At 40.5% G+C, this 12,113-nt stretch overlaps 1 protein-coding gene across 1 annotated transcript; it reads right to left on the bottom strand.

Annotated features, from left to right (window-relative positions):
- Positions 1 to 8,302: 8,302 nt before the first annotated feature.
- On the bottom strand, positions 8,303 to 11,421 carry LOC130887074 (serine protease inhibitor Kazal-type 7). The gene is made up of 4 exons (XM_057789361.1): positions 11,206 to 11,421; positions 10,286 to 10,311; positions 9,688 to 9,812; positions 8,303 to 8,435 (listed from the first exon to the last, which is right to left on the bottom strand). Exons 1-4 carry the CDS (start codon positions 11,327 to 11,329, stop codon positions 8,390 to 8,392), a joined length of 321 nt encoding a protein of 106 aa, XP_057645344.1. The 5' UTR covers positions 11,330 to 11,421; the 3' UTR covers positions 8,303 to 8,389.
- Between the last annotated feature and the right edge of the window lie 692 nt (positions 11,422 to 12,113).

Here is a 12,113-nt window from a genome sequence, read left to right as displayed (position 1 = left end):
CTTATACCTGCCTTCGCTAATCCTAGTTGCTATGGTTTGAACACTGATACACACTCTCCAGCAGGAAATGAACAGTTCAAATATGGTGGTGCATGAATGGAGCCAATCAGAGGGACAGCCAAACACCTTGGGATCTACCTCTCTTCTGTAGGAAAAACATTTAGCATTTTGGAAGCACTAGAATTATGATTTGTGTTAACATATTACAAATCTGCTGGTGTGCAGAACAAGTGGCCCCCGATTCCTTGACAATGATTGTTTCCAAACAATCTCCATTTTTTTTAAAGAACCAGAAACATCTAAGCACAATCTGCCCAATAAGAAAAAGGAACTTATCCTGAGTCAAACTTTCTCAAAATATTCTTGACATGATATACAAAATGGTATTTTCTGCATGAGGACATCTAAGTTTTTCTATCACCATTTGTGAAAGATGCTGTCTTTTCACACACACACACACACACACACAGAGGCACGTGCACGCATGCACACATACACTCATGCACACACACACAGGCACGTGCATGCACGCACACATGCACTCATGCACACACACACACAGGCACGTGCATGCATGCACACATGCACTCATGCACACACACACAGGCACGTGCATGCACACACACATGCACTCATGCACACACACAGGCACATGCACACACACACAGGCACGTGCACGCACACACACACGCACTCATGCACACACACACAGGCACGTGCACGCACACACACATGCACTCATGCACACACACAGGCACGTGCACGCACACACACATGCACTCATGCACACACACAGGCACGTGCACGCACACACACATGCACTCATGCACACACACAGGCACGTGTGTGCACGCACACATGCACTCATGCACACACACACAGGCACGTGCACGCACACACACATGCACTCATGCACACACATATCACTGTCAAATATTTGATTACCATAGTTATGAGTACTTGCATATGATTGGGTCTTCTCTTTTGTTTTATTGCTCTCCATGTTTCTCTTTGTTGCAGGTAAATGGACCCAGAAAAGATTCTATTGAGTGAGGTAACCCAGAACCAGAGAAGCAAGCACCACATACTGTTTCACCTGAGATTTTTAGCTTCAAATTGTGTGTATAAGAATGGACTAACCACAAAAACCGGAAAAGTATAAAGAGACCACAGGTGGGGAAGGGTCCTAGGAGTGTGATAGCAAGATCCAGGTGATATCAAGTAGGAAACAAAATAAGATGGAGGGAGTTCCAGCTGGGTAGGAGAGAGGGAGGTCAGTACGGAAGGAAAAGGAGAAGGGGGAACAATGGAAAAATAGCATCAAAGCTGTTTGATAAAGCATCTAAGAATCAATTTTACATTTACCTAAAATAATACACAATGCATACAAGTATGTGTACAGATATGCACATATATGTGTGTGAACATATACATATATGTTCACATACATATTTTTGAAGTAAGTTAAGCTCCTTGGGCTGACAATGTTCCCCTTAAGTGCTGTAGCCTACCAAAATAATAACCTCTACAAGTCATGAGCATGAGAAACCCTGCTTTTAAATGATGGATCAATGTAGTCCAAGTGACTTTGATTATTGATGTAGCCCTTAGTTGCCTCTCAGGGCTTAAGGAGAGGCCCCTATTGCTGAAGATGCTGCACACCCAGGACATAGGACTCGGATGACTTGAGGATCTACCTACTTCCCATGGTTTCAGAAAACACTATGCAACTTGCCGAAGGAAGCAAGCAATTAACCAGTCCTACTTAGGTGCAACACCTATAAACCGTCACAATTACCAGCATGGCAGAAGATGAATAAAGTTGCAATAAGTGGCACTCACTTGTTGGGGACAACTAACAGCTGTCTAATTAATTAATGCTTAAAATGAATGTTTAATGTTTAATTAATGCACTAAAGAAAATAACGCTTGGGTGCTGTAAACCTAGGCAACTCTCCGAGGTTAGTGAGGTCATAGGCCTCAGAAAAGAATTGACTTCGGCCATTGCTAGACAAGCATAGTTCCTCAGTATATCCTAAATCTTATTCTTACATCACAGATGAACAGAGCTACCATCCCTTATCAAAGAAGCCTCCTTTCCCCATCTCGACTATCCAGTTCCCTCAAATCTTCCTCCCACCTCCCCTTTTCCTCTCGTTCTTCCCTTCCACCCTCCCTTCTCCCCCACCTCCATGATCCCAATGCCAGTTCCTAAGGCAGATGCTATTTTGAGAGAATAAAATGGAGGGAAAAAAAAACAAATCGAAATATGTAATCACATAAAAATATTCTTGCTTTGATTTCATGAAATAATTATTAAAGTAAATGTCAGTTTTGCTGGTGCACTTAAGAATTGTAAACCTCATATTATTATTATTCTGATAGTTACATTTTTATTGCTATTATCTGTCTCAAACATTTTCAGAAGTCACTGGTGTGGAGAGGAGAAAAAGGCCAGAGAAAAACAAATATTCTTATGGTTTAACAAACAAAATAGAACATAAAATCACATTTATGGTGTTAGAGTCAGTATGTAAAAAATTGTCTATGCATGTAAGAAGTGAAATGCCAAGAGGTTTCTTAAAGATTGTGATTTTCCCGAGTCAGGTGAATAGATAGAGAAAATATGTCATACAAATATAGAATTTTGTTCAGCCATAAAGAAAAATAAAGTTATGACATCTCCAGAAAAGCAGAACTGGTGATTGCCATAATAAGCCAAATAAATCATATCCAGAAAGACAGATATGGCATCTTTTCTATTAATATATGCAACCTATATATTTAAAAATATGTGCATATATACAATTATAATATTTATGCATGACAAGAAAGCAGAAAATGGACTACTTAGGAGCAGGAAGGAAAGCAGCAAAAGCAAAAAAGGAGAACAAAAGAAGAGAATGGACACCGAATATGGGCAGAGCATCTGACATACATGTACAGAAGGGCTGCGGTGAAGCATCATTTTATATAACAAATATACCCTGAAAACAAAAGGGAAATTATCTCATGAATAAAAGGAAATATTCAAAAAGGATTTAAGATTTTGACTTTTTGTCCTAATTTCTATTGTGATTTATATTTTATTTATGAATAAATTATTTTTAAAAGAAGGCACTACAACTGGGTTTTAAAACCCCAAAGCCTGTTGAATTACTAGACTATTTATTTCCTTCTTAAACTGACTCAATTTCCAGAGTTCTTGTTTCACCAAAAATTTCATTTATAAGATATCCTGAACTTTTCTCTTTGTTCATCGTGGAAGCTTTTATAAAGAAAGAAGGAAACCTGGGCAACCACAGTGATGCACATCCTGCTTCATCCTGCCCTTTCTCTGCACATTTGGTCCATTCAGGCTGCTTTAATGCGCACTCTGGAACCATTTTAGCCAACTAAGAGGTCCCTTGAAGCAAAATGTCCTTGTGATCAAAGAAGCATGGAGTTATTTAAGAAAGAAGCTTATTTTCCTTAAAATTAAGTGTATTGATGCTCTAAGCAAACCCACAAGTCAGAGAAATTTCATACTTAGGATCACCTACTTCTATTGTCTTTATTCTTCATACCTCTGCCTGATTTAATTATAAGTCATGAGTAGTATAAGAAGAATGTGTGGGGCAGACATGTGGTTTAACAACAGCACAAATGTTCCAATGTCCATCAAGCAGGTCCATGAATTGTTTCTTCAAAATGTTGTATAAGCTTATTCCCTAACACCCATTCTTTAATGCTACTCTGGCCACCAACTGTCACCTGGTTCTACCTCTGCTTCCTTTCTTAAGCAAAAAACACCCATCAACCACCCACTTAGGGAACGTTTCTTAATATATGGAGGCAGTGAAGTAGCTCTCCTTCTCTCTGTCCTTGCTAAATAATACTTATTCCATTTGTTGTTTTTAGTCAATATAGAATTCTGGTGTAGGGGTAGAACTCTAAAACATTAGAATAGTGGATATATAGCTTCAAATACATTCAAGATCGGATTTGTTTTAATGGTTTTTTTCTCTGTAAGATTAAAGATTACATATTCATGTGAGGCCTCATTAACTATAGAACTAGTAGTAGAAAAATAATCAAGTGGATATATAGCTTCAAATACATTCAAGATCGGATTTGTTTTAATGGTTTTTTTCTCTGTAAGATTAAAGATTACATATTCATGTGAGGCCTCATTAACTATAGAACTAGTAGTAGAAAAATAATCAAATGTCCAGTTTCGACACATAACGATCAAAACAAAAACCCTGTTATAAGGAATCCCAAAGTCAGAAAAGATATAGTGTAGCTTTTGACCTCCAAATCAGAAAATGGAATAACTCTCCCAGAGTCCCTCACAGGATGGTTGTGTATTTTTACTTTGTTGCAATCAAGACACTGGGCTGACTTTTGGTATGCTAGGTGTGTTGCAACTCAGGGCAAGAGCAGGCAGGGATGGCAGCTAGCGCAGAAGTGGAAATAAAACATGTAAGTTTAAAATCACCTAGTTAGTAAGCACACGATGACAATCACGGGTTTTTGTTATTGTTTTTTTAAGCCCACCATGTGTTGGTTAACTATGTATCAGGCACAGTATCACATACTCTGTTTGTCTTATAGAAGACAATCTATAAGAATCTGAGATACCTATTTTGGCAGCTGGGCACTAAAAGTCAAAAGACAAACCATTTTCCTGAGGTTACTCAGAATATGGCTAACCTATCCTTGACCCTACAGCTTTCTAACTTTGCAGTCTCCCCAATCTTAGCTATGGCACCACACAAACTTTGCACATAATTTATATGCTAGGGAGGACAGGTTACTACCTATTGGATACGATGACAAAAAGTTGAAGTAACCTGTGGGGATCACAGAGAAGTACGGAAGTGGAGCCCAACCTTACAGGGAAAGCAGAGGCAAGGTGAGCAGAAAGCACAGTGAAATCTCACTCGTGGTGGTTCTGAGTGTGCACCATGAGGCTTCATTTCTAGAAGGAGTGAGGTGGGAAAGGAAGGAACACATGCTGGAGGAATTAATGGAGGCTAGGGTGTTGCAAGGTCTCACAGAGGATGGGGCTCAGGTGCAGCATGGCCCTCTGGAGAGCAGGGCACTCACACATAGGCACACAAAACCATGAACGAGGAGCAGCATGATTGTGGGAACAGAATCACACCCCAAAGCCAATCTTGTTCTTTGAGAAGTCCCCAGAGTGTGGTTAGCTAGCTTGAGTTGTTTTAACCTCTGAGCCTGCTTATGAATAAATATTCAATGCCTCATGTTCTAGAGAGGATTGAACAATTACAAGTGATCTGAGTTCCCAGAAGCATTTGTACAGAATTGTTCGTTTGTTTACACAGAGCTCTTCAAAAGCTTAATTCTACATTGCCACATGACTTTGAGTGCCTGAGTTTTCAGAACACGTCCAGGACTGTGTATTTAATTAAGGAATGACTTTATGACTCTAGCTTCTATAGCCTTGATCTGTATGCTTACTCTTAAAGAACATTGCAAAGTTATTACTTCAGCATCATGCTCTCTGACAGAGACATGGTTTACTTGTTTCTGAAAGACCGGATTATTGGGTGAAGTAATGTCTGATTTCCTTAATTATGTGAACAATCTAGTTTAAAATGAAACAGGGTGAGGTGTTTGAGAATTTGTGTCAACTTCAACCCTGGAAACGGATTTTGGCCATGCAATAGATTCACTTTATATTTGTATCTTTAAAATCTTACAGCGACTTTCCTTTCATGTTACTAACGAGAATTCCAAAGTGGTGTTGTAAGAGATGGTTAAAAAAAATGCAATAAGGAGTCTTCGTTTGTGGCATGTTCGAGCTCACTGCCTGTTGGTTGCACCCGCAGTATGTTCTCCATTGTTTGCATACCTGCAAATTCTTTCCAGGAAGCTTGTTGAAGCATTTAGAGTGTTGGTGTAGAACACAAGCTTATGCAGCTAGATCAGGAATTGATACTAGAATAAGACATCATTGTTTTGCTTCTTTCTTAGTTTTTGGCAATTTTGAACACATGGCTTTCAAGGTATATGTTCGATAGAGCACAGGAGGCAGACAGCGGTAGAATTGATGGGAGCATATAATATGTGCTTATCTAGGAGAAACAAATACAGAAGGCAAGCCTTTTAGACACGATAGCAAAAGGGCTAAAAGGCGGTGTTGAAATCCGAGAGCTGGAAGGGGCTATAAACACATGCTAATTGGAAGAGTGCACAGTAGTTCCTGAACATGGTGGATAGACTGGAGGGAAGAGTGGAGAGGATGAGTTTGGGGAGTGAACGGCTGGTGCTGGAAGGGGGTAGGAGTGAGACTCACCAGAGCATCTTTAAAGGATGAGTGAGAGGTCTTTGCTTTAGAAAAAAAATTCTCTGGAGATGACTGGAAAACGGAGTACTAGAGGAGTGAGCAACAGGGAGAACAAACAAAGAGGAATGAAGAAGAGAGGGGCTGAACTATGTGGCCCAGCAAACATTACTTTGTGTGTGTTCCTGCTTCCTCGTATTCCCATACCTTGCTCCTCATTTATTTTTTACTTTTTGCATTTACACATGGAAGTTTATTCAGCCATAAAGAAAAATGACTGCCACAGATGTATGTAACATTGTCTGTAACTATTGTAAGGCCAAGGTCCCAAGAAAGACAGCCAGCGATGTGAGCGGAAGTCTGAGTTTTTTGGCTCAGCAGTTAAGAGCACTTGTTCTTGCAGAGGACCCAGGTTCAGTTCCCAGCACACATATGGTAGCTCACAACCACGCAGAACTCTAGCTCTTGGGGATCCCATACCCTCTTCTGAAGTCCTTAGACACAAGAGATGTGTGTGCCGCATAAACATACATACAGGCCAAATACTCACACAAAGTAAAAATAAATACCCCTAAAAATGTTTAACACTAGTTTGATTAGACTAGTCTGATTTCTCATACTTGGGTCACACCTAGTCTGACTCAGGCATGACATTCAGCATCTTTGTGTTGTCTTTTTAACAGTAAATGGATAGTCTCACTAGTTCATCAAGAGGAATGTAATTACAGGCCAGAGGCTGCCATTTCAAGCACCTGTCTTAGATTAATTGGTTCCAGGAACATTTTAGAGTCATGTGCAGAGCAGCGAAACATCCGAGTCACCTGACCAAGGCATCTCTGGCAGAGGGGGAACAAAGTACAATGCGCCAGTCTCTTCTTTCCGTCCTTACACTTCACATGACTATTCTTTTGCTCTTTTCCACAGTCAACATAGCGACATTCTTTCCACGTCACTAGGTCAGTCAGTGAGTGGTGGTGTTTCTCACCTTAGTAGGGGTCCCGTGGCTTCAGACACAGACAGGAAGTGAAAACCAGGGACCTGGTCACCACCTATGCGCACAGAGTGGGTAGAAAAAGTGATGCAGAAGCCTGGATGGTGTGCATCGGACAGGGGATGAGGACAGTTCTACTGTTCCATGCAGAGGGTACTCAAGGGCAGCAGCAGAATGCAATGGTGGAGGATTGGACAATATCCCCTGGTCTCTAAAGGTTGTGACTTTATTTTCAAAACCTGATGGAAAACATTCCTCTTTCCTTTTGTATTTAAAACAGCAACACTACAAAGGATAAGATTCACTTCTGAACTGTGCTCTCTATAGAGTGATCAAGTAGCTTTTATCTTGTAAAAAATTTACTTAATTTGTTATTTATACATGTCACATAATATGTAGGCATGTTTTGTGTTGGTTGATCATCTCGTGAATGTAATTTTTACGAAAGTACGGCCTGCCAATAATGACCTCCACAGTGATGTTTACATTTTCCCATGGGATAATTACTCTTCCTTCTGTGTTCTACTGCAGATTGGCCCAGAAGCAATGGTATAGAAAGAAATAGGACAACAGATTCTCTGGGAATAACTTCTGAGAATGAAAGAGGTTTGATTTATGGAACTATGAAAAAGATAAAAATAAATGTCATATCATCTATGGACAGTAGTTACAGACTGGAAGACAGGTAGGAGTCACTTGGAACCTGTGCATCTGTGTGTAGACATCTTGTATGTGGCTGGGATGTGTTTGATTTTGAAAACCACTCTAGGTTCTTTGTTCTAAAGTTCTACTGAAAACCAAGATTTGTCTGTTTCTATTTTTCAGTTTACTTTATCATTCAGATGCAATATTTTACTGATGAAACAAACAAGCAGAAGTAAAGTAAACTTTCTGGAGAGATTTGTATTTTATTCAGTTGGGAAAAGAAGGTAATTTGGCAGGAAACGTGAGTCAATAGGGATGAGCACAGGGGCTGTCAGTGAGGACAACTGAACTTAGACCCGACGCCACCTTAGAACATCAGCAAAGGGGAGAAGTTCACCAGAGCCCACACGCCTGCACACCATGAAGGCATCATCGTTCTTTCTTTGTCCATGGGGAAGTTAGCAGTGCCCTTCATGAAGAAACTGAATTTTTCCATTACTCCTCCTGAGGGAAGACATGATTAACAAGACTCAGCAAGATCAGGAACATATAAAAGTTGAAAAGACGCACAAAACTTTCTGAAGTAGCAGTGGGACCTATTTTACGAATAAGAACAAGGCCGTGGAGTAGAACATCTTTCCACAGAAAGGAAGACTCCAGAACATTGTGCTGTTGCCACAGAGGAGAGGTTCTCTGCTTCAGTGATAACTCTATCCCAATCTATTTCTTCCATGGATACCAGAGGCAAAAAGATCACCCAAGGCATTGAAAGAACAAGAAGACTCCACAAAGGGAGTTGAGGTAGTCCATCTCTCAGCTTTTCATGGTCAGCAAGTCAGTGCTGGAGCTGGATACTACAATACCAAGGAAGACCTTCACCATGTTCCCAAGCAGAAATGTGTGTGAACATGTTCTCTGGGCTCAGGTCATATTTGTTATTCTAATTTGCTAAGATAACCACAAAGGTGAGAACACAGGACATAAGTGGCCCAATGCTGGTGGGTAAAAGGTAGTTAACAATGATAAAAAGTGAATTTGGTATAAGATAGTAAGTGCTAGGTTTCATCTTACACTTTACAAGGGGCATATCTACCTAATTACTATTCTCCCAAATACTGTGCAGGTCAAACAAAATACCAAAACAAAACACGTCCATAAGATTTTGATACAATAGTAACAGCCTATATTCTTTATTTTAGGGAAAAAAAAGCAAACCAATATTTTTTATTGCCTTTTCTCCCTTAAGACTACTGATCCTTACTTAGAGCCTGTGGCAACTTGAGAATAAAGTCCAGATGAATTAAAGTTGTTTAGTATTTTAGAAATAATGTGAGCTAGTGGATCCCAGCTATTCAATTATTCAGGAACCTTTCTTCATATGGGAAGTTGTGTGGAACTCCACTTTTAAAATAATAAAACTTGTACATGGGTTTGGGGGCCATTCAAATGGCTACTTTAACCCATTTGGTGACTCCTGACTTGCCTCTCAGTTGCAGGAGCAAATATGAGCTTGAAAACGCATGCCTTCCTAGAATTACAATAATTCAAGAGGTATGTGCTAGGATAGGAGCTGTTCAAGTTGGCAGAATAGCTGGCCCAACCCTGGTCTGATTCAGCTACCATTGTATTTTTCTTCCCATGCTCTGTTCTGCATGGAAATAAGTACAGTATAAAGAGTTAAGAGGGATCCTGGGAAGGGGAAGGATTGAGCAGACAACATTGTTCCCAGTCCACCTTCTTTGTATTTGATACTCACAAGATCTCTGTACACAGCTTGCATTTATTCCCGTAGGTGATATAGTCGGAACCACAAACTGGAATGTTTTCAATGGGGCAGGGGATGGCTACCACTGGGTACTTCTTGTATATTTCACAGTCCACCTGGTTAGACACAAGAGAAAGTCCTGGTTTTTCTCAAATACCACAAGTGTAACTACATTGGATCAACTAGACTACAGGCTGCAAGAGCTGAAGTCTCACTCATCTCAGATGTTCTGATGCTGTTAAAGCTGTTTTTATAGTGGCATTACCACCATGGCAAATGCCAGCAGTGCCAGCACCCTTCCTCTTTTTTAATGCCACACTTGGTGAGCAATCACTGAGCATTTCTGTGTCAGATAGTTAGCTTTAGTGCTACATGATCTCCTATTATTTAATATTTAGGACACTTGAGTAAGAGAAGTTCTATTATAATGCCTCTTTTCAACTGGGGAAAATGTTTCTTCATCTGTTTCTCTCCTCTGTTGCTTTCCCTAAACACACGACATGAACTATCTATCGATCTTTCAGAAATATTTGTTGACTAAATAATAGCCAATAGAAATTGAAATTAAAATTTTGTTTAACATACTTACCGTTGGTGAAGGGTGACTGGTCACTTCTGGAAGACAAATACAATGGAATATTAAAAATAAAGCAAAGCCTGGAATTCCATTAGTCAATGTAGCCTTGTCTTTCAGTCCAAAGTTTCATTTCTTTTGGCAATGAATCTCAGTATAGCCCCCACCACAGCTGTTTGCTTATGAACTTGAGTGGCCAATGGGTAAGCCCTTGAATCAGGCAGGTAAATTTATATATTCTTTCTGGAACTTATGGGAGACTTGATAAAGTCAGTTGCCACTGACTCCTTATCATTGACATATTTTCTCTATTAATCAACATAAAGAAATGAAATGAGCTCCACATGGTGATGCACACATTTAATCAAAACACACTGGAGGCAAAAGCAGGCAGATCTCTATTAAGCCCAAGGACAGCCTGGTCTACATAGCAATAGGGCTACATAGTAAAACCCTATCTCAAAGAAACAAACAGAAAAGTAAATGAATGTCGTTAATGTGTTAGACAATTATTTTAACTAAACCTCTTTTCACAATTTAAAGCCTGGATCATTAACTTGAGCCTTCTGGAGCAGTATGTTTTATTCCAAGCCTACTATGTGGATCCACGAAGACACCTAGGACTCCGCATCTCCGCTCTGAAGAGTAGCCGTCTTCTGATGTGGTTGTGTATGTCTGTATGCAATATAATTTATAAAGAAATTAGGACCCTTTTTGTCCATGGGTGCCAAGTAAGAATGCTTTTAAGGGATGCCATTAAACCCACTCCTTCAAAGTACAGATAGAACCATGATCTTTCTCCCTGACCAGAACTGTTTCTTTCCCTTTAAGTCTGCTTGACCCGGTATTTATATCAGCAGCTTAGATCCTAGGAGAAAACATGGAAAAGAAGCAACCTTCAGGACCGTAGGTGACACTGACTACACCCAACTCACCCAAGCTGTGGCAGACATAGGTTGCCATGAAGAACAGAAGGAGGCCCCCGATGACCTTCATGGTGGAGAGAGCCGTGACGAGGAGGCTAGTGATCTGAGATCCACTTGAAGCTGAATGTGCCATGCACTAGGAGAGGGGTCATATTTATGTGGAAAGCTTTGGTCTCTCCACCTTTCCTGTGAGCTCATCCAAAGTCAGTGCTGGACCCGAGAAGCTCTCCAAGCGTGTCCCACACCCCGAGTGGAGCTGCAGTACCTGTCAGTTAATTGCTGCTTCCCTCCTCACAGGCAGGGAGGTCACTTGAGGCGAGGAGTATTTTTCTGTCTGTTGCATAAGTGAAGACTGTTACTTACCCTCAGCTTTTCGCAGAAGAGATTAAGCCTGGATTTCTTAGCTATGAGACAAAGGGAAATCACCAGCTGAGTTTATTTTACTCAAATGGAAGGTCATGGTTATACCTACATTTAGTTTAGACTCCTGAGAAAACAAAGTTTCCTTTTCAAAGCAGTGAACCTGTTAAGCATGCTGGGGTCTGGCAAAGCTAACAACAGCTTTGGCATTTATGAGGCTTGGAGAAAGATGTTGGCATTTCCTAGGGATGAGACACTGGACAAGTTGTTGATGAAGCTGTGGACTTTTACCAGAAAGGAAAGCCCGGTCATACAACAGTTATTTGTAATTTTGAGATTTCTATAACTTAGAGCTTGTACCTCTGTGAGTGAGTGGTCAGGTAATGATGCTGCATAGAGACCAGTCTGGTTGCCAAATGGGCAAAGCAGTCACTGTTTAGACTGGTGCCCAGGGAGGTGAAGGAATGTTCCGAAGGCTGTCCCTTTTTAGCAATGAAATCCTTATTCCATGCCAGAAGAGATGCCCCTGTCATTTCCCTTCTCTGTCGCACAGCAAT

The sequence above is a fragment of the Chionomys nivalis genome, chromosome 14 (assembly GCF_950005125.1).
Source record: "Chionomys nivalis chromosome 14, mChiNiv1.1, whole genome shotgun sequence".
In the NCBI taxonomy this organism is placed as follows: Eukaryota; Metazoa; Chordata; class Mammalia; order Rodentia; family Cricetidae; genus Chionomys; species Chionomys nivalis.
This window is presented reverse-complemented; position numbering and strand designations above follow the sequence as displayed.

Coding starts and splice junctions, on each gene's coding strand:
- LOC130887074 (XM_057789361.1), bottom strand. CDS start 11,329: ATGGCACATTCAGCTTCAAGTGGATCTCAGATCACTAGCCTCCTCGTC. Junction 9,813..10,285: donor CCAGTCACCCTTCACCAACG/GTAAGTATGTTA, acceptor GTGTCTAACCAG/GTGGACTGTGAAATATACAA. Junction 8,436..9,687: donor AAGCTGTGTACAGAGATCTT/GTGAGTATCAAA, acceptor GTCTTCCCTCAG/GAGGAGTAATGGAAAAATTC.